This window comes from Polyodon spathula, chromosome 17 (genome assembly GCF_017654505.1).
Source record: "Polyodon spathula isolate WHYD16114869_AA chromosome 17, ASM1765450v1, whole genome shotgun sequence".
Lineage (NCBI taxonomy): Eukaryota > Metazoa > Chordata > Actinopteri > Acipenseriformes > Polyodontidae > Polyodon > Polyodon spathula.
Genome location: NC_054550.1, coordinates 6,621,144 through 6,648,922, shown reverse-complemented (window position 1 = coordinate 6,648,922; position 27,779 = coordinate 6,621,144). Strand labels below are relative to the sequence as shown.

At 35.8% G+C, this 27,779-nt stretch overlaps 3 protein-coding genes across 4 annotated transcripts in view; 2 read left to right on the top strand and 1 right to left on the bottom strand.

The window, feature by feature from the left end:
- LOC121329848 (cGMP-inhibited 3',5'-cyclic phosphodiesterase B-like) overlaps window positions 1-5,761 on the bottom strand; it is a 68,093-nt gene extending 62,332 nt beyond the window's left edge. The window contains exon 1 of the mRNA XM_041275760.1: window positions 4,681-5,761. Coding sequence (XP_041131694.1) covers window positions 4,681-5,583 — 903 coding nt within the window. The 5' untranslated portion in view covers window positions 5,584-5,761. The remainder of the gene's footprint in view (window positions 1-4,680) is intronic.
- A 1,699-nt stretch (window positions 5,762-7,460) lies between these two features.
- Window positions 7,461-13,097, top strand: LOC121329481 (proteasome subunit alpha type-1). The gene is made up of 10 exons (XM_041275046.1): window positions 7,461-7,525; window positions 8,861-8,905; window positions 9,612-9,713; window positions 9,895-9,998; window positions 10,355-10,443; window positions 11,237-11,307; window positions 11,924-12,053; window positions 12,149-12,228; window positions 12,438-12,542; window positions 12,733-13,097. Exons 1-10 carry the CDS (start codon window positions 7,523-7,525, stop codon window positions 12,790-12,792), a joined length of 789 nt encoding a protein of 262 aa, XP_041130980.1. The 5' UTR covers window positions 7,461-7,522; the 3' UTR covers window positions 12,793-13,097.
- Window positions 13,098-16,500: 3,403 nt separating this feature from the next.
- LOC121330060 (coatomer subunit beta) lies at window positions 16,501-27,325 on the top strand. 2 transcript variants are annotated; one of them, XM_041276319.1, is made up of 22 exons: window positions 16,501-16,606; window positions 17,512-17,620; window positions 17,863-18,092; window positions 18,478-18,647; window positions 18,983-19,097; window positions 19,374-19,466; window positions 19,751-19,888; window positions 20,136-20,255; window positions 20,507-20,614; window positions 20,708-20,854; window positions 21,218-21,363; window positions 21,460-21,556; window positions 21,893-22,053; window positions 22,339-22,459; window positions 22,768-22,995; window positions 23,209-23,388; window positions 23,699-23,843; window positions 24,167-24,286; window positions 24,449-24,594; window positions 24,815-24,904; window positions 26,172-26,327; window positions 26,731-27,325. In XM_041276319.1, the coding sequence occupies exons 2-22, from the start codon at window positions 17,530-17,532 to the stop codon at window positions 26,788-26,790; spliced, it is 2,862 nt and encodes a 953-aa protein (XP_041132253.1). In that variant the 5' UTR covers window positions 16,501-16,606; window positions 17,512-17,529; the 3' UTR covers window positions 26,791-27,325. The 2 variants fall into 2 exon arrangements, with proteins under 2 accessions (XP_041132253.1, XP_041132252.1); XM_041276318.1 differs by having other exon boundaries at window positions 17,465-17,620.
- The last annotated feature ends 454 nt before the right edge of the window (window positions 27,326-27,779 follow it).

The window sequence follows — 27,779 nt, the reverse complement described above, 5'->3', positions numbered from 1 at the left end:
TTAACTCAAAAACTATAATGCTACCTTAAAGCCCCCCAGTCTAGACTGAATCATATCTACTGTATATGTACGGATATAGAAAACCAATAAGCTTGCTGGCACAGAGGGAAGACTTTCTCTTGTTGTACACAGTTGGAGAAATCACAAAATGCACAGCTAAAGCTAAAATTTGTACACAAAGCCTTAAAATAAGCACGCGCACAGGTAATATCCACATACTTTGCCAGCAAATAACCATTCTATAAACCTAATGCCAAGAACCTACAGTAAAGTAAATAATAAAATGCCATAACATGAGTCATTCTAGCTTTATTGTAATCCACCAGCAACCTCTACAGGACTGTACAATGGTTTAGTAGACGCAGTATCTTATTTACATACACATTTCAGAATCATAATGAACTTGGCAATTAACGGCAAGTGCTTCGGCTTTGAGTAGGAAGTAACAGGCGCATGTTGACAACAGTACCATCTACAAACAAATGACTGTTTTTGGTTCCAGATAAAAAAAAAAATAATCAACCTTAAAAAGGAATACATTGTCTTTTATAAAGTGCATTAAGATACATTAAAAATAAAAGATTGTTTTATTTATAAATGCAAATCATCTCTTTACACACCACACTTTAACACACTTAACTATTTCAAGAAAAAGGAGTGCTGCATTCAGAACAATGTAAAGCCTTCTGTAACTGTGTTCTCTTGCTCCTTTAGTGTCACGTTTAGGGTAATGATTTTCCAACTTCAAAACTACTTTTCATTACAAAAAAAAAAAAAAAACAGATGCACCAGTCGTTCATGAAAGGTTTTCCCCCCAAAACATATTAAATAGTGTCAGTTGCTATACATTTTTAGTAAACCATTTGTTACTTTAATTAACATTATAGGTGGAGAGAGAGTGACTGTTAGTTTATTATGGCTTATGTAAAACAAAACAAAATGTCAATTTTTCTCACACGACATGCCTAATGTATATTCATGCTATTCTTAACTACATTACGGTAAACATTTGCAGTTACATGTTGCACTAGCATCTGCAGAAAGAAAGAAAAAAAAAGCTAGCAAAAAAAAAAACAATAAATATATTTTGAATGCACAGGAGCAAGCTCCAAATGTGTTATTAGAAAGCAATCATCCCAACTAGGCAGATAAAAGAACAGGAAACCACATATCTGTTCCATAAACAAAAATGAGTATTAGTGCATAAATGTGCTCTTTGCAAAGAATAGAAGTTCTAAAACCACTGCTGGCTTTCTGTCAAAGAACTCTGAGACCACAACTAAAACTATGAAATTGCAAAAAGCAAATAATTTAATGTGCAATGTGTAAATGATAGGCTTTTTTCCCTTACAAAGACTCATTAAGGTTCATGTTATACATCCTTCACAACAAGGAACATTAATAAAGGACATGCAGTGTGGAATAATTTAACAGGGTATCGGTATTGCACTATACCTAACAAAAAATATACAGTGAAAATTGGAATGCATTCAGGCTTTTTACTTATTTTTATTTATAGGCTTGTTCCTCTGGTTTGCAAAAAAACAGCTAATGAAGTATAAGAAATAATTATAGATAGTACCCAAACAAACAACATTCCAGCTTGTGATTTCCTATCCTAGCAGTCATTTACCTTATAAGCAGTTGCTATAGTCACTGCACTGTGTTGAGTGAAATGCTGTCGATCTACACCCATTTAAGATTTACATGAAGATCAATACTTCCTTTATCTTAACAGCCGTTAAGATAGTATTAATACAAACCCATCCCATCCCCTCAGATAAAACAGCATTTCACATACAGCTGACCACCATACAATTCTGTTTGTCATTAAACATCAAACTTCTATCTACAGTTCATGTCCCGTTCACCTTTTAAAATCGAGTGGTAAAGTTGAGGGATAATCTGAATAACAATGTTGTACTTTGGCTATTTCTTTACCTCTAACTGATCTTGACCAATCTATAGGAATTCTTCACATCAATTTTAGAGTAAGCTTTTTTTATCCTCAGCCTTTTCTGTTTCCAACACCTTCCAAGTATTGCATATATCAGCAGAAGAGAATCTGGACTGGGCTGGGCTGGGGTACCCTCCACCACATTGAGCACCTTATTCTGCTGGAAAGTTTATACATAAACAGCCATCAATGTCACAGGTGTGGTATCTTTTTGCAAGTGTGTTGAGTCAGTTGTGAATACTAATGCATAAGTATGCTGAAACAGCAAGGTAAGTACTAAGCAAACTAGTCATGGAAGCAGTGTTGAAAACTAACCAGTACGGTACATGACAAAAAGTGTGTGACCATGGGTGGAAGAGTGAAATATTAATTTGAGATCAAATTAAGACAATGTTTCACATTTATCTCCAACACACTGCAAAAATATTCATGTAATACTGCTCTATAGGATATTATATATTAAAAACAAAAAACAAAACAAAAAACAAGAAAACAAAATGATATTAGCCACCAATACTGCCAGGTTTAGAAGTACAACTAAATAACATAGCGGTACAAAAAAAACAGATGACAAAAATGAGCAGGTGTTGTCAAGATAGACTGCAATCACTCAATCCAACGGGAATAAAATCCGTTCATGCACATTGCAAGTGGCCTACTGTACAACAAAGCAACAGTGACCGTGCACAATGTTTACACCAGCTAGCACGCGGCCCTACGTCACTAGCTCGAGGCAGCAACGTGATGACCTCTTGACTTTAGATCGATGAAAAACTTGGAATTTAAAGTCACTCATAGATATGCATATATGTGAGCGACTTTATTACATGTCACGTTGCACAGTGTAAATATGTTTCACATAGTAACTATTTATAAAAGTAAAGTTCTGTTTAGTCTCGCATTGCTTATAAATGTTAATGTTTTGCGTATATTGAGCAATAAATAAGCTCCACTTAGAATCACTTGATAGTCTTGAGATATGATTGTTTTTTTGTTTGTTTGGGTTTTTTTTTGTTTGTTTGTTTTTTAAAATTTTGTTGACGTATTTCCCAGGCCGCCTTTCGCACATTTGCACATGGCCTTGTCTGGTTTTATTATAGGACATTCTTGGAATGTAACACGTCAATTTAGTTTTCTTGCAATAAATACTGTATATTGGACAGAACCCTTGACAAAAGCAAAAAAAAAGTCATAATCTGATTGTTTTTGAGGTGACTTTGTTTTAGTGGCGCTGTACTTCGTCTAAATCGATAAAACAGCATTACTAATAGCTAGGAGTTTAACAGAGACTGGGTGTGATAATAAGACAGCTTCAATTAAATAATAATAACAATTTTACACATCTTAGGTGTTGGGAAATTAGCAAGAGTAGCAAAGTTTGCAGTTTAACATACCGTGCACATCTTGTTTTCGTGAGGGTTGAAAATTGACAGGTATGAAGCTAAAAATTATAATTTCATAATTTACTCCTGCCTTTTTTTTCCCTTTTTTTGCCAATTTACACCACCTCGCCACCAAACAGAGTGAGGCTAGTAAGCATGCCACGTTTTTTATATAGGCTATATTTATTTTGTTATGTCAAAACTAAATATTTAAATTTAAAATAAACCTAAAAAACAAACCCATTGTTCCATGTCACTTGGTTTATTTTTTTTTTCTTTTATGTAAAATAAAAAATAAAAATAAAGCGTCACCTGCAAGTTAATATTATTACAATTACCTTTCATCCACAATTGCAGTTCGTTGTATGTTTTGTATTATTAGGCCTTTTATTCTTTAAATGGAATGTATGTTTTATATATCTATATATCTGCATATATATCTATATATCTGCATATATATATATATATATATATATATATATATATATATATATATATATATATATATATATAATATAAAATAATATATTCTAAATTTCATTATATAAGAATTAAGTCATAAGTTTGGACTCGTTTTGGGGTGCTGTGCCTACTATCTATTGTCTACAATACCAAATATATAACATATTGTAAATATGCAGTTTTATTTTAGACTGAAAAAAAAGAAATAACAACTTTGTAATAATTGCGTATAAAGAAACTTAAGGCACCCGATTCACTATCTCGCACATTCTTTTTCACGATTATTTCCCGAAATATTAAAAAAAAAAAAAAAAAACACAATCAAATCATTATTTATTAACGCTTGTTTACTTATTTATTTTGTTTTTAAGACAAACCAAATAACCACAACAGCGGGGTATATTTTACACAAAGGTGTACTGTAGCGGTACCATAAAAACACTCCAAAGTAATCGTGCCAATGTTCTAAAACTATAATTTAAAAGCTGTTCCTGGTTTGCTTTTTATTATGATATCTGTGTACAGTACGGCCTGTATTGCAGTGAAATGCCACTAGTAAACACACTTAAATCAGGCAGGCAAGGGTACACAGCACAGAAGTATAAAAACGGATTGGTTTAAACTTGAATTTGAATATCACCCTGTCTAAATTGTTGAGAACTATAACTACATTTGATGTGAATAAAACATACCTGTTTTCCGTCTAAAATATGTAAAGGGGAATTGTATTACAAATGGCAAACGGTAGTAAATCTAAGTTGTGTTATTTACTAGTGATCCCCAACGTCTGTGTTGCGCTGTGTTGTGCAGTCAGTCAGTGCAAGTTACTCTTACACTGGTGGCATTCAAAACAGCATGTTTCCGTCTTTTGGGACCTACCTGTTCCCTGGAAATGCAAGGCAAAGACGGTCTCCTGGGCATTTTACAACTGCCATAATAACTTGTAGAAGTTTCTCCCAAAGAAACACAACTGGACCTTCTCCGGGGTCTGATCACAGGCACCTTTTCCTCTACGCTGGAGATCCTGTGTGAAGCTTCTCTTGTTGGAAAATAATTATCAAAATACAGCGCCAGGCAAGAGCCAGATACCCCCGATAGGCATGCCAAAAGGGGTCTCATTGAGGGAGACAAACAGCCAAGGCTGGTGAAGGAAACGAGCCACACCAGACTGGCAAAAATCAAAATCAAAACACTGTGTTTGAGTTTCAAAGTGGGGATCAGTGTCAGTAAGCCCACACAGCCCAGCACAAAGAGCAGCCTGCCCACCATTAGCATCTGGTGCTGATTGTCCTCCCATTGCAAAAACTGCAAAACCAAGAAATCCCCCAAGTAGCATGATGCTGGCAGCGAGACCAGCCAGGGTTTAGAACTTTCCCTCTTGTTCCTCCTCAAATAAAAGGTTAAAAAAAAGAAAACACAGCCTATGCTGAACAGGGGGCTAAGTGATTGTGAAAAACCCAGCAAAAATGACTGCAAAGTCCGCAGAAGCAGCAAAGAGCTCAGTCCACTTTGCAGGCTTCTGGAAACCAGTATAGAAACTGCAAAAACTGCAAATGCACCAAAGGAAAGAGCCGAGGCTCGAAATCGTTTGGAACCTGTTAAATCCGCATTGCAAAACCGGCATACGCTAAATAAAAAGCCCCTTTGGTGGTCTTCTTTCAAAGGGGTGACGCAGCTCTTCACATAGCCGTTCCTAAAGCTCTCCGTGGTGTTTGCATTGCCAACCCCATCGTGGTGCTTGATTCTACCGTGCAAAACCTCTCCTTCTTCCCTTACAGCCATGTTTTGAACGGTAAATCCTTTTATTCCGCTAAAAGTTCCCTTTAGCCCCCCTTTTCCTCGCTATATTATTGTATTATTACATGACAGCAAACGCGGTCCATGGTCACTCAAACGTACTCAAGCATTTTGGGTAAAGCGAAAAAGAAGGTAAAAATGTTGTTTTTTTTTCCGGAGTTGGACTCACCTGCGGAGGGTCCCAGATGTCGGACCTGCATACTAGTTACAAGTAAGAGCAGAGGAAATCCTAGCGGGCGCGCGCTCTGCAGCACACCGGGGAACGCGCAGCGTCGCCTCAGCCAGCGGTCGTTCCCTGCAATAAGTATGTATATGTAGCTTAACGAATAGTTTACAAGACTCTGACCGAAATATATATATATATATATTATATATATAGTATATATAATATATAATATATATATTATACCACACAAATGTGGTGTTTTATTTTGTAAAAAATACATTTTCTGATACCAAAATTAGATGGTTTTTCTATTGTTTTGTTTTATAAAATAATAATAATAATAATAATAATAATAATAATAATAATAATAATAATAATAATAGCTAATTTGGCTGGTTCCTATATTAAAGGAAAGTGATGCTCCTAAAGCAGATTAGAAGCTACAGGTGACTGTCACAAGGTAAAAATGACTAGGCAAAATGCTGAAGATCAAAGGTCATGAGCAACGTTTTGAGTAGAATTCAGTTTATCAAATCCTTTAGAAACACTGCTTCTGTTTTAACCAAAAGCAAAAAAAAGGGCGGGAAATCAGTCGTAGTCTCAGGTGATGGTTTGGTAATCAAGCTACGTCTCGCCTCTAACCTGTAACCTGTTTTCTTGCAAGAACAATTTCTACCCAGTTCATTCAAAGCATTGCAGCAGATTAAAGTGACAATATGAAGTCTAGACAGCTGTAAATTAGATGTGTTAGTAGTACTAAAAAAAGCTTAAATAAATGCATTCATACAAACGATTCAATTGTTTATGAACGCGTGTCTAAATTTAGTTTTAAGTAGAAATTCTTCAATGCATTTTATTCAGTCATATTTTTCTCATATGTTTTGCTTATATATATATATATATATATATATATATATATATATATATATATATATATATATATATATATATCAGCTATTATTTTTTAGAGGGGCAGCCTATTGCAAAGAAACAGTAGTGTTACAGTCATTTCCAAAACTCCACTCCAACGTCAACATGTGTTGCACAAACACAAAGATGAAAGTTACTTATTAGAGCTTATCCTAACTTACAAAAGCATCAGTTCTAAGGTGGGTATCCTCTTTTAATGCTGCAAACAATTTTCATTATGCAAACCAGTGAAAACCACCACATTATTTTCACATGTCGTCAACAGGGATAAAGTCAAGGTGCCACTATAGTATATTTTTGCATATATCCAGTTGTGATTAAACGTGGTCAGGGCACGCTTTAGCACAAGTTAATGAGTAGCAGAATCTGGGTATTTATGGAAGAACCTGTCCCTCTGTATGTAACACACATTGTTTTACATGGATGTAGGTCATGGTGCTACTAATTTTGTATTTATAACCGTAGCGATTATTTTAGCAGTGTTAACAGGTTTAGTTTAGGTCCTACTGGTAATGATGACCTATGCATTACACTTCATGTTGTTTTCAATCCTTACTTTCCAAATAATATGTGTAGGCTAGCCCCCCCTTATAAGTGACTGTCTGCACATATAATTAGTGAACACTGTACACACGATAACTCCTAATAACTTTCAATTACTGTATCAAAGTTTCTCACTGGACTACTTTGCTTTTCACGATGATTCTGTGATCCACTACTCCACCCTTCGTTAAAGCGTCAAATATGGCTCTCTGGTTAAGGGAAGAGTAATAGATAGGCTGCATAACAGTTCAGTTTACCAAGGCCAGCCAGCAGCGGGGAGGAAAGATGGTAAGAATGAAATAAAACTATATTGAGGTTAAGTGTTACACTGAAGGATGTTATATATTAAATTGTGCATATATAGTTGTATTAACACACCTGGCCTATACAGTAACTAAAAAACTGACATGTATTGTTAGTTTTGGTGTTGGGAGAGAATGAATGTCGGGGATGGAACAGTGAGTAAGCGTTTACGATTGTCATGTGTGTGAATTAAAATCACAGTACCAATTAAGTCCCTAAAGTAAAAGATTACAAAATGATTAAAAGTCATTTTAACCACATATTAGGATTTTTAATAATCAAGATACAAAATACAGTTTTTTGAAATGTTTTTTGTAAACAACGTAAGGCCTGTACAATATGTTGGTATGATAGGATAGGATATGAACTTTATCCAATGTACCAGACAAACTTGCATTATTTTAATAATTATGAAAATAGTAATGTTGTTTTTGTTTGTCACTTATTGTACTTCAAAACGAAACATTACTACATATTTTGTTCTTTAGCTAAGTTGTAGCAGACCACTCCAGTTATTTTCACTTTCACTTTCGTGCAGGTATAACATTTTGTTTATGGATGGCAATTAAAGGAGAACAGAACCAAGAAATATATTAATTCAAATAAATAAAGTTATAACATTCTGTGCTGCTGTTGGTTTCCATATACCTGACACCGATAGTTCTAAGAATATTGCAGTGCATAACCATGTTAACTAATCTTAAATCCGTGAAAAGTTCAGATATCCTCTGCGTCAAATGTAATCACACCAATGTATATGGATTAAATGAATTGCGGTTGTTGTTATTAAGGTACAGTAACAGAGCAGGTGTGGAATGATCAAATAATTACTTATTTACTATAGTAGCAACTGCAGTTTATTGTGATTGTAAAGGAAACAGGTGGTGTGCTAGACTTATACATTTAAAAAAAAAAATCCTTTCGCGGTTTGTCACTTTGTGCACTTTGGTCATTGTGCGTTGGTGGCATCGTCCTACAGCGTAAGGCTCTTTGGGTGAAGCACCTCAATGTATGTCTTGCTTGACAGTAAATCTTTGTTTTGGCTAATGCGAAATATTAATGATTATAGTGTTATAAGGAATTTAGTATGTTTTTTTTTTCTGTGGTGACTGCAGTTATGGTCGTGAATTGCACTATTTGATTGTATAGCAGTGATAATTTGGTTACACTGTAAGTTACAGTGTTGTATTAAAATGTTGACATTTCAATCATACTGTCAACAGAAGGCTCAAAGATTCAGGAAACGCAGGTGCTTAACAAAATTTTAGGAATATTCTACAATTTCCCAGTTACTAACATTCCTGCTTCTTTCTTTTACAGTTCCGTAATCAGTATGACAACGATGTTACTGTGTGGAGCCCACAGGTAAGATTTAATTGTGGTGTGACTCTGAATGTTACATATTGGCAAAAGGCTGTTAAGTTTGGTATCTGTTTCACTGAGACCATTTATGCTGATGCTGAAGCTAAATGGAGTAATTTCTAAACCCTTTCATTGTTTGTAAACTTATTGGCCTGAAGTTTACATGCATGGTTAAAATATACATTCGAGAATGTGTTTGAACATTGATTTGTTGTTATATTTTACAGTGCTCTTTCTTAATGCAGTTTTTATAAATCTAGCCTATGCATTGTGTGACTTTCCAGCAGGAAACTTATTTGAGTATCCGCATGACAGAAACAATATGTGTCTCAAAGTGGGAGCTTGTACAGTTCACTTGTATGTTGAACTTCAACTCCTGAAACACTTAAATCAGCCATGATCCATGAAACATGGCAGGTGGCGGAACTAAATTAGAACTACCTTGTAGATGAAATGTAATTGTATTGACTGCCAAAAATGGCCACTAATTGTTGCAAGGTAAAGCTTTAAAAATTACAGAATGCAGCAATTTCACAGTTACAAACTATTACTATTATCCAATAAATAGTTGTTTTCCGTAGCAGCAGCACAGAAAGGCCAAATGACCTTCTAACCAACCTGTAGAAAATGAAATCGAATAGTGCAGCATGTTTAAATACCCTCTGGGGTGGACATCATTACGTAGTGTGTTTCTCCTTCTGTTTTACAGGGCCGTATCCATCAGATTGAATATGCAATGGAAGCAGTGAAACAGGGTTCAGCCACTGTTGGGCTAAAATCCAGGACCCATGCTGTGCTGGTGGCATTGAAGGTATGGGTGCATTTCTGCTGGGGGTAAAAGTTTGCATTTAACTACTGCATTTCTGTTGTCTTGCGTGTTCTTTTGACATGTATAATCATTTTAAACATTGCTATGATTTAGTTTTATTATTCTTGGTATTTTATTATTGTTTCTTAATGTCTGCCATGTTGTTTTAATTTTCTTCCTGCAGAGAGCTCAGTCTGAACTAGCTGCTCACCAGAAGAAAATCCTTCATGTAGACAGCCACGTTGGTATTTCCATTGCTGGCCTCACGGCTGATGCAAGGCTTCTGTGGTTTGTATTTTGCTCCTTCGTGATTTACATTTATATTGTATCAATATGAAAATATGTTTGTGTCTGAGCATAAATATAATGCATGTTCTCATTGCCAGGACAGTTATTTCTGTTGTAAGTAAACTCCATCATGTGATCCTGTCATTAGTCTTTGTTTGTGGTGTCCTCTGTGACCTCTTGATTGCCAGGTTTAGAAAGACTTTGTTACCTGACTAACAAAGCACGCCTCTGACCATACCATCAGTTAGCCGCTAAATAGTTAAAAAAGCAGTTACAATTCAAAGTCTAACCACATTAATTTCCATTTTTACAATACAGCATACTAATTGTTTTTTGTTTATTTTTTTCAATAACAGTAATTTTATGCGCCAGGAGTGTCTTGACTCCAGGTTCGTGTTTGACAGACCCCTTCCTGTTTCCCGCTTGGTCTCCTTGATTGGAAGCAGTATCCTTTTTACAGTTAATGCCAACACTTGTGCTACTATAATATAAAGTTAGGCATTGTTTTGGTCATTTGTTGTTTTATTGAGTCACGTTTTGATTAATTATCACATGTAAGAAAAATTGTAATATGTTTGGTGTGTTTAACAATCATTAAATGAACCTGAGTGGATCTTAGTACTAATTTAGTTTCATCATATAAAAAATGAGTAGATTGTACAACAGCGTTTAAAATAAAAAACAAAAACAAAGCTTAAATAGTGGTCATAGTATCTAGTAAGGGTGGGAATTAAAAATGAAGGACTTCTATTGCAATGACAAGCAGAGCAAAACACATGGGTGCTGATTTTCCTTTGCAGTTATGCTGGCTTGAATTGGTAGCAGACATTCAGAACCACATCCTTCTAAGTGATTCCTGGTTGTAACCAGCACAGCATGTTACAAATTAATTGAATCCATTGCTGCGAAGTAATGTACTAAAGATATTTTGGAAGCAGTCTATATTTATCAAAGTACTTAAATAACGATTTGAATACTGTGTGCATCTTTAAAGCAGTCGTTATAATAAGCTGCAGGAGTTTCTGTAACGATTTGGATTGTCATGCTTTTGCTTCTGGTGCAAACTTTTTTTTTAATTACCATGTTAAATGTTAATTTAGTTTTTTTCCTGTCTGTGGTTTTGAATCAGTAATTGTGTTTTAGTTCAAGTTTATGTAACTTTAACTGTTGCAGATGGCACTTTTGAGGCGGTGTTGTATGATAAATATCTTGTTGCTTTCCTTACATGTGTTTCTCAGAAACCCAGATTCCTACACAACGTTATGGCAGGAGACCATATGGTGTTGGATTGCTTATTGCAGGTTACGATGTAAGTTGACTGGAGAACTTTTGTTTTGTGATGAAAAGAAATAGCAAAACTAGATAGTCTATTAAAAAAAATAACAATTGCATTTAGGAACTGCTTTGTAGTACTGTATTGTGAATTCTATAAAAACATCACTGTTTGAACTGTTCAAGTTTTATTTTTTCAAAGTTCGACAGCATATGGCATTTAAAACATTCTACATGGGTAATAAACTGCCCTGAACACCAGAGGGACACCACCAGGCTGTATCAAAAAAGACAATCCCTTTGTACTGCAACAGCCATACACTATAAAGGCTAAAGTGGTAGATGTGTGGTTAGAATGGACAAGAATTTGCCCAGTGTGGGTCTTAAATAGCCAACCATGGCACTGTGCGCAGTAGTTACTAGCACGAGATGCTTGCCATGTTCCAATCCACAGTGTATAGTGCACATGGCAGTCTCATGTGCTGTTGAAACTGACGTTACCAGCTGGGCATGTTATTACCTCTTGACACCTTTGTTAGTCCACTGGTAATGTCACATTAAGGAGCATGAGGTGCATTTATGTATAGGAAATTAGAAAAATGTATTTATTTTTAGTAATAATAATAATGAGCCCTTTTTTTTTTTTTTTAAAGGACATGGGACCTCACATTTTCCAGACATGTCCTTCAGCCAACTATTTTGATTGTAAAGCAATGTCTATTGGAGCCAGATCTCAATCTGCACGCACCTACCTGGAAAGACACATGGATGGATTTCTTGACTGTAAGTGGGGGGATAGTAATTTAACATGCCATTTAAACTTTTATTTAGCTGGGTCAAAATTTTGTATTAATATTGGTTATTGTTTTATTTTACAGGTAATTTAAATGAACTTGTCAAACATGGCCTGCATGCTTTAAGAGAGACTCTTCCTGCAGAACAGGACCTCACCACAAAGGTACTCGCTATTACTCCCTAGGTACTCGCAAGTTTACAGGAGAGCTTGTAACCACTCTGACGTAAGCATGCAAATCACAAGAGAGAGACCACGCTGTGTAAAATGGCTTATACACAAACTATTTAAATTGTCTTTAATAAGGCTTTTTAAGTTGTTTTATCTGGATGCATGTTGAAGCAGTCTTTAGTAATTCCTATTACTCTTCACAGAATGTCTCCATTGGAGTTATTGCCAAAGATATGGAGTTCACTATCTATGATGATGATGATGTTGCACCATTCCTTGAGGGCCTTGAAGAACGGCCTCAGAGAAAGGTAAGAGTTTTACTAGAACAGGTACGAAAAGATCAGGACTGAACCAGCACCAGTTCACAAACACACCTGGCAGGGGAACTGGAGCTACAGCCTCAGACTACATCTGTCCTCTGACAATAAGTTATATAAAAATGATATACAAGATATTTCATTGTTTGTGTTTTATTTATTTATTTGTATTATTTTGTAGGTTGTCCCACCTACTGAAGAGCCTGCTGCAGAAAAAGCAGAGGAACCAATGGAGCACTGATGTCTGCCGTTTAGTTTGTAATTACAACAAAAAGCCCCGGTGTCTTTCTAAGGCATTACTTACTGAAACTGTACTCTGAGGCAGTGACCAGTTCAGTTTAAAAGGTTATATGAATTGCTTATGCATCACTGTATATCCCATAATATTCAGTACCTTGTTTTTTTATTTCTACAAAGACTGTAGTTTTCTGCTTTTCTATCATAACCAACTTGAAAATGTAAGCAAACATTATGAACTGTTTTTATTGAAATCTCACAGCCTCCAGTAAGGGTCTCCGGTAAAATAAATATTTTTGCTTTATTAAACCCCAGAGGATTTCAATAGCCTTATTTAAGTATCTGGTAAAGTGTCATGTGTTTTTAAAGGAACAGTGTAAGCAAAATAAACTGAAAATCCGGTGATGAACTTTGCTGCTTGTTCTAGTAGAGAAAAATTACAATATATAAATACATTCCTAGAAATTCATTGTGGCAGAAAAGAGCACCTTTTTTAATTACAAGACAAATATTCCAACACTTTGAAGTTGCTTTTAATTTATTTTGTTTAAACATTAGCTGTATTTAGATCTGCTCTAATTTACTGTTTAAAATTTAAATCTGTTGTTTTAAATAGATTAAATAGACACAAATATGGGAGTTTTACAAAATAGTATTGGTGACTGATGACCAGGTATTATTGTAAATGTCTGTACAAGAAATTCCTCCATATACCAATTAATATTATCAATACAGCTCATTGCTTATGTGAGTCAATACAGACCTTTCATTGTGTCATTGGTGAATTCATGTTATCACGTACACAAGATTCCAGCAGTCACAGAAGCAGAAAGCAGATAACATTTACTGGGAATGTGAACAAACACTGAAGATCAACAGATACTGCATTGGTTGACGCTGCCTATAGAGGAAAACAACTACTCGTACATATGCATTTGTAAAACATACAGTGCCGTGAAAAAGTATTTGCCCCGTCTGATTTTCTGCATTTTTGCATATTTCTGACTGAATGTTATCAGATTTTCAACCAAAATCTAATATTAGGTAAAAGGGACCCTGAGTGAACAAGTAACACAACATTTTGATACTTATTTCATTTATTTATTTAAGAAAGTTATGCAACACCCAATGTCCCCGTGTGAAAAAGTAATCGCCCCCTTAGACTGCAACCAAACACTTCCTGTAGTTATTGATCAGTCTCTCACAGTGCCGTGGAGGAATTTTGGCCAACTCCTTCATGCAGAACTGCTTCAACTCTGACATTTGTGGGTTTCTGAGCATAAACTGCTTGTTTCAGGTCCTGCCACAATATGTCAATGGGGTTTAGGTCTGGACTTTGACTAGGCCATTCCGAAACTTTAAATTTGTTTTTCAACCAGTCTGATGTAGACTTGCTTGTTTGTTTCGGATCATTGTCTTGCTGCATGACCCAGCTGCACTTCAGCTTACAGACGGATGGCCTGGCATTCTCCTGTTGAATTATCTGATAGAGCAGAATTCATGATTCCTTCAATAATGGCAAGTCTCCCAGGTCCTGATGCAGCAAAAGCATCCCCAAATCATGACACTACCACCACCATGCTTGACCGTTGGTTTGAGTTTCCTACTGTGGAATGCAGTGTTTAGTTTTAGCCAGACATAACCAGGCCCATATTGGCCAAAGAAATTCCACTTTTGACTCATCTGTCCATAGAACATTGTTCCAAAACTCTTGAGGATCATCCAGGTTCATTTTGGTTAACTTGAGACAGCATTCATGTTCTTCTTAGTGAGCAGTGGTTTTCGCTTTGCTACTCTGCCATGAATCCCATTTTTGTCCAGTGTCTTTCTGATGGTGGAGTCAGGAACACTGGCCTTAGCCGAGGTGAGAGAGGCCTGCAGATCCCTGGATGTTATTCTAAGATGCTTTGTGACTTCCTGAACGATTTTACGCCTTGCTCTTGGAGAGATTTTGCCAGGACAGCCACTCCTGGGAAGATTCACTACTGTGCCAAACTTTCTCCCTTTGGACAATATGGCTCTGACTGTGGTTTGGTGGAGCCCCAGAGCCTTAGAAATGGCTTTGTAACCCTTTCTGACTGATAGGCATCAACATCTTTTTTCCAGAGGTCTTCAGGAATTTCTTTTGATCGTGGCATGACGTGCATCTAGAACCTGTGTGCTAGAACTTCACTCTGATGGTAAGGGCCACAGTTAGTCAGATTTATATTGGGCAGGGCTGGCCCAAATCAGGCCTGATTGTTAACCAAAGTATTCAAACAGCTGACCCTAATTATCCCTTTAATTGGGTTGAGTTAACTAGGGGGGAATAACTTTTTCACACCTGAAGATTTCATGTTTGATTACCTTGCACACCAAACAAATGAAAGAAGCACCAAACTTTGGTGTCATTTTTTCTCTCAGACTCCCTCTATATACTATTAAAACCCACAAAAGGATCTGACCAAATTCAACATGAAAAATGTGCAAAAATGCAGAAAATCAGACAGGGGGCAAATACCTTTTCCCTGCACTGTAGATCACCAAACTGCATTTGTCCAGATACTAACAGACACATGCAAGTGAAATAAACATGTGTATCAAAGTATTTTTCAAATACTTTTACAGACCTAAAATATATGTATTCCCTATTTTTCTTAATTGTAACAATATGGGCAAATAACTAGACATTGTCAACAGGGCAGCCAGGCTGACAGATTCTGTCTGTCTCCAAGGTGTTTATATTATAGGAGAATATGTGACCCTATGTGTGTATATTAAGAAACTCACTAACGACATTTTGACAAGTGTTGCTGGTGTAGTGATCTAACCACGTCGGCCACCTATATTTTCGGGAAAGTTCAGACGTCCTAGACGAAAAGCCCTGTCAACTAGGTACCGACTTAAAACAGACCGTTGTCCTTCTACCACCTGTAGACAGGAAGTTTTAAAGTACGGCAAGCACTTAAAAGTCTTGCATACGTGACCATGATTCATACTCTGTAACAAGTTGACCGGTGAACAGGGCCACCTTGGTATGGAAGATATTATCGTTATAGATACAAAGATGTTCTCACGGAACTTGTATCAAGTTTTCGGCAAGAAGTGTTCTGCACAAGATTTACATTAATGTAGATATATATATATATATATATATATATATAAGATATATATATATATATATATATATATAATATTAAAACCATAATCTTATACCATTTGTACCACGTTGGTAAACACGGTTATACGACTGTGTGATTTTATGGGTCTCAGTCTAAATTTCCCCAAAGTCTTCATTAATAACGACCTCAAATCGTACCGTTGCTGGATTTTAGCATGGTTCAAACAATGATCTCAATATATAATATATATATATATATATATATATATATATATATATATATATATATATATATGTGTGTGTGTGTGTGTGTGTATATATATATATATATATATATATATATATATATATATATACACACACAACAAAGGTAAATAAATTAGAATAAATTACATAAAGCAATCATTTAAATGTATTCTAGGCCCAAGTCCACCCCCCACCACAAAGTCAGGATGTTATGCACTTATTTATTTTCAACACAATGTCATAGAATTCGATAATCTACCATGCTGGGTGCACATTTCGAAACGTGTTAGTTTTTTTTTTTGCCTGTTGGTGGATTCTGTTCCTCTCGGCTTCCTGTAGTACTGCTGTGGCTCACACACTGCAGTTCCACGTCACCGGGATGTTGTACCGCTGAGCAGCTGGGTAGCCTGAGAGTGAAGCTGAAGAAGGCAAAGAAAAGGAGAAAACAACGAGAAATAAAAACAGCTAGAAGGTAACACAAAATCACACCTCATACATGTATATTGTTGCCTTATTTACATGTAGATTTTGCGGTGAGTGTAAATATTAAAGCAGCCTTTTTAAGAAGTTCCACATTACTCAGGTAAACTTCCAACAAGGCACTGTCTGAGTGCTGAATTGAAAACAGGAAGACGTTTTACATACATTTTGCTGTGTGTACGGAAACACCGAGGTGGATTTACAAGAATGTGCACATTTGTAATTGGTCATATTTGATTTCCTTCGTATTGCATGCTTTCATTTTCTGATTTTTGTCACGTTTTGAAAAACTGTTGAGTTGGCTCCCTGAGGCCTGTCTTCTTAGGCCAAGCTCTCTTGGCAAGTAAAGAACAACTATGAAACAACAGACAGGGATTCTAAATTATTATCAGCAGGGTTATTTAGCTGTTCACATTAAGAAATTAATGTTTCTGCAAGTATGTTAGCGACTAACTAGACGTATTTACAGTATGTGTCAGATTGTCGTGAACGTCCAATAATCCTATGTTATCAGCATATAGCATAGTTTTTTTTTAAAAAAAACAAACGGGTTCATTTAAGTTTATGTATGACTGAGTAAACTGCATTTAATCAGCTGCATGTTTCAGTAACACATTATCTTTCCTTTAATAAAGTAGCTAATGCAAAAAGAAAATGCCATAAACGATTTAGCTATAACTTTTAAACATTAAGACACAGTTATGATACAAGACAGAAATTAATGATCGTTAAAAACACTTGGCTAATCTAAGGGGGCCACATACGCTTTATAAAAAGTGGTAAACAAGAACATTGATATATGTGTAATCTGAAAAAAATGTGTCATTTAATTTTCTTTTGTTTTTATCAGTGTCTCTTCAACGCTGATTTGACATTGGAGTTTCCTCCCATTAATAGCTTTACATAGCTGGCAGAATGACAGCCGCAGAAAACGTCTGTTACACCCTCATAAATGTCGCCATGGACTCGGAACCTCCATCGGAAATAAGTATGAAAGCGGACCTTGGTAAGTGAACCCAGTTTATATTTGCTCTGAATAACATGTAGACCAGGAGCACAGACATACAAGTACTATACAAATGCACATACAGTACCAGCTACATCTTGAGATTGTTTGTTTGTTTTTCATTCTGTGAATGCATGCATAATATATGCACAGTTCATTTTAAATATATAGGATCATGTTCATGTTCATTTTTCTTGCTTGTTGCTATTAAAGCTCCTTTATTTTTTATTTCTATCTTTTAGAAAAAGGAGACATCAAGTCAAAAACAGAGGCCCTGAAGAAGGTGATCATTATGATTCTGAATGGAGAGAAGCTGCCAGGGCTTTTGATGACGATCATTCGCTTTGTCCTACCTCTTCAGGACCACACAATTAAAAAGCTATTGCTGGTGTTCTGGGAGATAGTACCCAAGACCACCCCTGATGGTAAACTGCTGCAGGAGATGATCTTGGTCTGTGATGCTTACAGAAAGGTAATCATATAATTTATTGTGCATTTTTCATACAGTAGGTAAATTCTGTACTTGTATTAGTTTTATTTGTACTGTTCTACATTTAACAGCAATATGGTATGTTTGATTACATGGAAATAATCACATTTAAGTTATTATAAATAATATTTACAAACCTTTTATGTTAAAATGTGAAGGCATTTGTTACATTGTTACACCACCAGTACAACAAAATACTATATGTTTTATGTAAAAAAAAAAAAGCTTACCTGATTGGCTAGTAAGAATAAATGGCTTTTATGTGAAACATAAAACAAAAGTATTCTAAGGATCCTTATTTATAATTATAATATTTTTAAGTGGATATTTGGCCTGGTGTCTTATGTTTTGCTTTCTGTGTTTCCAGGACCTACAGCATCCCAATGAATTCATCCGTGGATCCACCTTGCGCTTCCTTTGTAAACTGAAAGAATCGGAGCTGCTGGAGCCCCTGATGCCAGCAATCCGTGCTTGTCTGGAGCATCGGCACAGCTATGTGCGCAGAAATGCTGTCCTGGCTATTTACACCATCTACAGGTGGATAGGTGTTATTTATTTATTTTTACTCCTGAATAAGTGGGAGTTGAAAAAATAAGGGTAGATCACTACAGATTTGTTTAACAGGAATGTAAGAAAGATCAGAAATCTCTTAGTATTAAACCTGATGTGTGGATAGGCGTATAACAGCAGTTTATACCAAAACCTCTGAAAATCTATTCTGGGTCTAGAAGCATTCATTTTTCAGAATGGAAAAATATATGCATTCTGTGGTGCCCTGATTTATTTTAAACATATTGCCAGGTACTCTAAAATAATATGTCTGTTTAAAAAAGGTAGATTTTACACAGTCGCTTTTATTTATTTTTTTGTAGAAATTTCGAAAATTTAATTCCCGATGCTCCTGAGCTGATCCACGACTTCCTGGTAAATGAGAAGGATGCCAGCTGCAAGAGAAATGCTTTTATGATGCTCATCCATGCTGATCAGGTAATACACCTATCCAGGTTTCCCGTGTGTTTTTAAACTCCTAAAATAAAGTGATTAACAGGTCATTTATTTGCTGTCTGTAAATGTAAAGAATTTAGTGGTTTGGTATTAATTGTAAAACAAAACAAATGGCATGCTGTGCACTGTTAATGTGTTAGATATCTACTTTCTTTTTAGCAGTAAGTAAGTACAGTGCAAACCTGTATATAAATCTGTTTACCTGACTAATGACCACAGTGACAGTCAAATTGAGTACTTCAACTCTTTATTTCTCAGGACCGAGCCTTGGATTACCTCAGTACCTGCATTGATCAGGTTCATACATTCGGAGACATTCTTCAATTGGTTATTGTTGAGCTGATTTATAAGGTGAGTGTAGATTAAATTTATACTAGAAGTCTCTTACTTAAGCCTGCTCATTGTAAACAAGAGAGTCTGTTTTATGGGTCTAATCTGCAGCCAATGCTTCTAACGCCCCCTACAACTGCTCTATTAAAAGAACTCTCTCCATCATATTTCTATTGCACTCTCCATTGTGCATTTTTGTAGTTGAGACATTTTGCATGTGTAAATATTGTTACCATGTTGATGACTCCCTGTTGGAGAGTTAACTCACTGACACAAAGATAAATAACTCATTTTTCTTGGTGTAGGTATGTCATGCCAATCCTTCAGAAAGAGCTCGGTTCATCCGCTGTATCTACAATCTCCTGCAATCATCCAGTCCTGCAGTGAAATATGAAGCAGCAGGAACATTAGTGACTCTCTCCAGTGCACCAACTGCAATTAAGGTAAGGCTCGTTCATTATTCGCGGGGGTAAACTAACAACATCTAATTCTGGTATAAAGAAAGGACTTGCTGTTTTATGAAAAGTCATGAAACCTATTCTGCCTTATGATAATGATTAAAATTCTTGCCTCTCAACTGAGTCTGTAAAGAAGACAGTGGACTGTTTTCTATTTGCCTGCGTTTCAACTACTCATTTTTAGTTCAGTAGTTTTGATTTTATTTAATGTTTTTCTTATGCTGTTTTCCAGGCTGCTGCTCAGTGCTACATTGATCTGATTATTAAGGAGAGTGATAACAACGTGAAGCTGATTGTCCTTGATCGTCTTATTGAATTAAAGGAACATCCTACCCATGAACGTGTGCTACAGGTAAAATATTCAAAAAGCTGGGGGTTTGGGTTTTTTTTTGTGTGTTTTACAAAGGTTTTTGTATGAAAGTAGTTATATTTCTGCAGTTGCAAGTAATCATAGTACTTACAGATCACATTCATTCGATAAGCTAATAACGTACTAAAATACTGGCCCCTAAAGTTTTAAAATGACATACATTTTTGTGAAAATGTAACTTTATAATATAGTTTCCAGTATATGTTCCTCCTCATAAAGCTTATGTCTTGTAGGACCTGGTAATGGACATCCTCCGAGTTCTGAGCACCCCAGATTTAGAAGTGCGCAAGAAAACCCTGCAGCTTGCCCTTGATCTTGTTTCTTCACGCAACGTGGAAGAGGTTTGGGACTGTATTTCTCTGTAGTTTCTCATTATTCATTCTGACATTTATTTTTAAACGTATGTACTCATTTATTTTTTGGCTTCTTTACAGCTGGTCATTGTTCTGAAGAAAGAGGTTATCAAAACAAATAATGTGACAGAGCATGAAGACACAGACAAGTACAGGCAGCTGCTTGTCCGAACATTGCACTCCTGCAGTGTCCGCTTCCCTGATATGGCAGCAAATGTTATCCCTGTGGTGAGTTATAATTGCAGATTCAGTATTTTATCCTTTTCCTTTTTTATCTGTAGGTTACTATAAGTTGCTAAAAAATGTGTTCAATCAGGTATTCAACATTCTATCTATTATTATTATTATTATTATTATTATTATTATTATTATTATTATTATAGCCAAAGGCCTTTATGTATAAATAAAAAGCTAAATTGAAAAATATAATTTTACATTATTAATAAAAAAAGATTACTGTAATCCTGGAATATATCTTAATAGTTGGTCTAAGCCTTCAGTTTCTACTGCAACAGTGAAACTCAGTAAAGCAGCTCCCAGGACACTATATTTGAATGTAAACAGCTTGATCACAACCTTTGTTTCTGCTAGTTGATGGAGTTCCTGAGTGACAGTAGTGAGGCAGCTGCTGCTGACGTGCTGGAGTTTGTGCGAGAAGCCATTCAGAGGTTTGATAACCTCAGGCCCCTTATCATTGAGAAGATGCTGGAAGTCTTCCACGCTATAAAAACTGTGAAGTAAGATTGAGAATATTCAGTCATGTATTTATTTTTATAAGAGAAATGTGTGCAAAGGGATACTAAAAAGAAAAAAAAATGTTTCTGTAAACGCAGGATTTACAGAGGTGCCCTTTGGATCCTGGGAGAATACTGTAATACAAAGGAAGACATTCAGAGCGTCATGACTGAGGTCCGAAGGTCTTTGGGAGAGGTACGGGCAACTTGATTAAATTGTTTTTCCTCTGTAACAATAACATGTATAATGCTTTAGGCCATACATGCTGCACAGCTAAATTAGTTAGTAGCTTGCCATATAATAACAAGTGGGTTTTAGAATTACGTCCCGTCTGTGCAGTTTTATTGCATACTTCAAATTAAATGCAGGACAGATCAGTTTTATGTTTTATCTCAAGAGTAACTTCTGAAAATAACATATGTTGACTTTTTTTTGTTAAGTTCCATTGTTCAACTTTAAGTACTGTAGTGGTGTTTTATACATTAAATGTTGTATCTACTGTACTTTTTCACATTATTGTCTGTTTTGCAGATCCCCATAGTGGAGAATGAGATCAAGAAAGAAGCAGGTGAAGTCAAATCCGAAGAGGAGGTATCGGTGGCGCCTACTCAGAAACTGGTTACAGAAATGGGCACCTATGCCACACAGAGTGCTCTCAGCAGCTCCCGGCCATCCAAACAGGATGAGGACAGGTACTGAATGTGTTACTTTAAAGTTATTCAAAGTTACATTTATGTTTGTGTCTGCTTGCTGTCAATTAAACTGTTTGGCCATCAGGACATTTTCATGTATTATTTCTTACCTACTTTCCAAGGAATTGTAGCACTTCATTACAAATGTACAGACGCACTCCTATTCAGTTTGTTATTAAAACATTATTCACACTTCCAACTGATGTGTTCTTGCTCTGTGTAAACTGTACATAAGTCAGAGTAAAATTGTCGTTTGTCACTGTAAGGTATTGCCTTTCCTTTTAGACCCCCTCTGCGAGGGTTTATGATGGATGGAGATTTCTTTGTTGCTGCTGCGCTAGCTACAACTCTTACCAAGGTCGCCCTGCGCTATGTGACCATTGTGCAGGATAAAAGGAAACATAATGTAAGTAAAATTTGAGCTAACATTATTATTAATAATGAATGACAGTACTGTACCATTTGTAGCATACACATGCATGCCTAAAACATTAAGGCTTAGTACTATTTTGTGTAATTATGTGTAAGTCTTTTAAATGTTTCTTATTGATTTAATCAAGAGTTCAAATATGCTGTATTGCAAGCATGCTCCTAATCTTTGTTCTAGTCATTAAATTTATTGGCTTTTTTGTTTGCTTTTATCTTAAAAAAAAAAAAAAAAAAAAAAAAAAAAAAAAACCTTAAATAGATTTTCATGAATTGCTCTTTTTACAGGCCTTCATTGCTGAGGCTATGCTGATAATGGCCACCATTCTTCACCTTGGGAAGTCATCCCTTCCCAAGAAGCCAATCACAGATGATGATGTGGATCGTATCTCCCTGTGCCTCAAGGTGTTGTCTGAGTGCTCTCCCCTGATGAATGAAATCTTTAACAAAGAGTGCAGGAAATCTCTCTCCCACATGCTGTCTGTGAAACTTGAGGAGGAGAAGCTCTCTCAAAAGGTGAGATTTTCACGACTTTACTACTTAAACATAATAAGCTTTGAATTCAGTTTTCGTGCATTCACTCCTTTTAATTGTTAGTCAAATAATCAATAATGTATGTTTTAACTGCATGATATATTCCTGTTTAGAACATCTACTTATATTTGAGTATCTTGTTTGTATATATTAAGCAATTTAAGCTAATGAGTGCTCTTTTTCTTGTTTCTTCAGAAAGAATCTGAAAAGAGGAGTGTAACAGTACAGGCAGACGACCCCATCTCCTTCATGCAGCTCACAGCTAAGAATGAGATGACATCAAAAGAAGACCAGTTCCAGCTGAGCCTGCTCGCAGCCATGGGCAACACTCAGAGGAAAGAAGCAGCTGACCCCCTGGCTTCCAAACTCAATAAGGTGTATTGTTTTACTCTGAAACTGAAAATCAGTAATCTTCTCTATGAAAAGGAAGTAGTCTTCAGAGAACTGTGCTAGTCTTGCATTAGGATTTCTATTAAAGGAAATCCCAGAAATGCAATGATAAAAAAAGACATTTAAAATGCATGTAAACATACTTTTTAGTTTTTGGCACTATTGGTTTCTAGAAAGCATCAATTGAAAGAACATATCATTCCATTACTTTTTTAAATTGTTTAGACTGTAATAAACAAATACAATAATTGGGGGTATGTTATGATTTACAATTTTATTTTATTTTACATGTCAGGTCACCCAGCTGACGGGTTTCTCAGATCCAGTCTATGCGGAAGCCTATGTTCACGTGAATCAGTATGATATCGTACTTGATGTGCTTGTTGTCAACCAGACCAGTGACACACTGCAAAACTGCACACTAGAACTGGCCACACTAGGTAGAGTTGATTCATAATTTATGCAGTTTTTTAGGAAGTGGGGATTATTTAAATAAGCGCATCTTTTCCACATTGTGGTATACTATATAGTATCTGATTTTTAATGCAAAAACATATATTGTTTTAACACTTTGAGAACACTAGATGGCGCTGTTGTACCACAACCCTCTCTAGTGCAAAGTAACTGTAGATTGGTTTCCTTTTGAGCTACAGTACTGTGATTCTTCTGCTTAATATAAATGATATGATTATAAGTATTGTTAGTATAAAAAAGGTGTACAATCTGTAGTTCTGAATGTTGATTATTTTTGCTGCGCCAACAGGAGATTTGAAACTGGTGGAAAAGCCCTCCCCTCTCACTCTGGCACCGCATGATTTTGCAAACATAAAGGCCAATGTGAAAGTGGCTTCTACAGAAAATGGCATCATATTTGGTAACATTGGTAAGTACAGTAAATGGAACATTTAGCTATTTCATAAATGTTATTAAATGTCATTGAAGTACAAACATTTTTGTGAGCTGTAGTTTACTAAGATTGCTTATAACAGGTCAGGTAAAAAAAATGAATAATAACTGATCCTTCTCTGTCATATTGTCTTTCTAGTATATGATGTTTCTGGTGCAGCCAGTGACCGAAACTGCGTAGTCCTGAGTGACATTCATATAGATATTATGGACTACATTCAACCTGCATCCTGCACAGATGCAGAGTTCCGTCAAATGTGGGCTGAATTTGAATGGGAAAACAAGGTAAGAGGACTTGTAAATGTTTTTTGGGAAGAGACAATGCAATCCTTAAGAAAATAATGCACTTTTTTACCTTTATATACACCACACAACTATAACATCTACAGTTACAGTTTTAGATATATACAACTTATCTGTATTTTCATTGCAATTGTCACTTGTATTAGATGTATAGTAATTCATACATAGAATGTACTTAAACTATACATTTTTTCTATTTAAGGTTACAGTTAATACCAATATCGTAGATCTCAATGAGTATCTGCAACATATCCTGAAGTCTACCAACATGAAGTGCCTGACTCCAGAAAAGGTAAAATGCTTCTATTGTGTGTAAAAACACCATTCTGAATGAAAAGTACAGTAAAGACAGGACTGTAGTCCAGTGAGGTAGGTAGACCTTTCCACCAGCAAAAGATTAGATAGGCAGGAGAAGTGATTCCAAGATTTAACGTTACAAAACAATATGGACATCAATAAATTGCTTTTAATAGACATTTATGCCTTTTGCAAAGAATATAATAATAATAATAATAATAATAAAAAAAATGTTAATGTCCTTCAGTTAGGAGGATTGACTGACAAAGAATTACGGTCATTATGTATGTGTAATACATACACAATATAGCTTCAGTGACATAAAGTGATGTATATATATATATATATATATATATATATATATATATATATATATATATATATATATATATACACACACACACACACAGTACCAGTCAAAAGTTTGAGTACACTTGCTGGAAACTAGGTTTTTTCATAATTGATGTTTTACGTCATGTACACTTCTGTAAATACTTGAAAATGAAAACATGTTACAATATACAAAACATAAGGAGTATCAAAGCAATGTTCAAGAAAATTGAAAATTGTCTCTAAATCTTGGATTCCTCAAAATAGCCACCCTTTGCCTTAATAACAGCCTCACAAATACGAGGCATTCGGTTAACAAGTTTCAGCAGGAAATCCTCCGACATGTCTTCCCAGCTCTTCTGCAGCAATTCCCAGAGATGTAGGGCACTTGTGCGTAGCTTTGCTTTGACTCTTCTGTCCAGTTCGTCCCATACAAGTTCTGTGGGATTGAGGTCTGGAGACTGGGCAGGCCAGGTCATTAGATTGAGTTGTCCATCACGTTCCTTCTTCGCCAGATAGTTCTTGCACAACTTTGAGGTGTGTTTTGGGTCATTATCTTGCTGAAGAATGAAGGACTGCCCAACTAGCCGTAATCCTGATGGAATGGCATGCCTAGTATGCTGTGATAGCCATGCTGGTAGAGCTTGCCATGGACTTGGTAAAGATCACCAACTCTGTCACCAGCAAAGCAACCCCAGACCATGACACTGCCTCCTCCGTGCTTGACAGTGGAAACCACACATGCAGAACTCATGCGCTCACCCTCTCTGCATCTTACAAATACTCATCGGTTGGACCTAAATATTTCAAATTTTGACTCCTCGGTCCATAAGACCGACTTCCACTCCTCAGACGTCCAGTTTCTCTGTGTGTGTGTGTGTAAATGTATTTTTTTGTGTGATTGCTAATCTCTTTGCATATTCCCTGGTTAGGCTCTTTCTGGCTTTTGTGGTTTCATGGCTGCCAATCTGTATGCTCGTTCCATATTTGGAGAAGATGCACTCGCTAACGTCAGCATTGAGAAACCAATCCACCTTGGACCAGACGCTCCAGTCAACGGGCACATTCGTATCCGGGCAAAGAGTCAGGTAACAACTTACTGGTTGATCTTGCTTTGTCATTGTCGGTACGCACATTAATGCTATTGAATCAAAAACAATAAGGTAGCATTGGAGGGATTACAGCATAACATTTATTTCTTACATTTTGAAAATGGCTGTTTACAAGTTCCTGAACTTGCTAACTTGGCACACTTGCACACCATAACATGAAGATACTGTGCATCTTGTAGTCTATAGTTTTACGTTGGTGCTGTGTAAGTTGCAGCCACAAGGTATTTTTTACAGGGAATTTATATCTTTTATAGTTTTCATGAATGCCTGAGCTAACCCAACAATAGAAATAGAACATTGTGTTTCTGAATACATTGACACTAGTGTCCTTTTTATTACCTGTATATTTGTTACAGTACTGTTTTATTTCTCATTACAGGGGATGGCTCTTAGTCTTGGGGATAAGATCAACCTGTCTCAGAAAAAATCAAATGCGTAAAACCTTTTAAATTCACTTTTAGATATTGTGACAAGTCTTGGTTGAGAATATTTTCTACTTGTGTATATCTATAATCTTGGATGACAATTGCTTTAATGCTAAATAATCCAATGCTGTTAAGTGTAGCTGTCCATGAGATTATTAAGTGTTTCTTTCTCTTCTCCATTGTCTTATAAAACATGTGTATGGTCCATCTCTAATTTACACAGTTCACCATATATATATATATATATATATATATATATATATATATATATATATATATATAATAAAAAAAAAAAAAGCTTGAATGTGTTGTTATTATATATGTATGTTAGTTAAATATTGAAAGCTGATCATTGAATGAAGGATGGGGATTTACAGTATAGAATGCAACAGCTTACCACGGTACCCTGGAAGCTCAAATTCACGAATTTTCCAAACTTGGTCAGCAACCTAGGTGCTATTTCACAACTTTTTTGTTCACCTTGTATGTTCAGTAGCATTTGCCCATTGATTGATTAGTGTTATAAGAAAATAATTTGATATATAACAATTATGACGTGTCTGAGTACTGAAATTGAAAGTTATGTTTGGCCATAGTTGAGCCTGACCATCATATTACTAATCCTGTATTACTGTGCCTGGAGCGTTATTTTTAGAGCCTACTTTAGCATTATTCCACCTCTGCCACTGACTCGGTGTGACCCTGAGCAAGTCACTTAACCTCCTTGTACTCCCTCATGTGGATGAGATGTTAAATCAATGCCCTATTGTAAGTGACTGTGCCCTAAGACGACGTATATTACGGTTTTGTGTGTATGCATATAATATATAATATTATATATCTATCTATATTAATTATATATATGATATATATAATATATACACCACCCACACACACACTACCCAGATTGCTGACTAGCTGAGTAAAGAAAAAAAAAACGTAAGATTACTATTCGTATATCGTGGTTACTGATGTCAGTACTAAATGGTACCAGAACAGACAG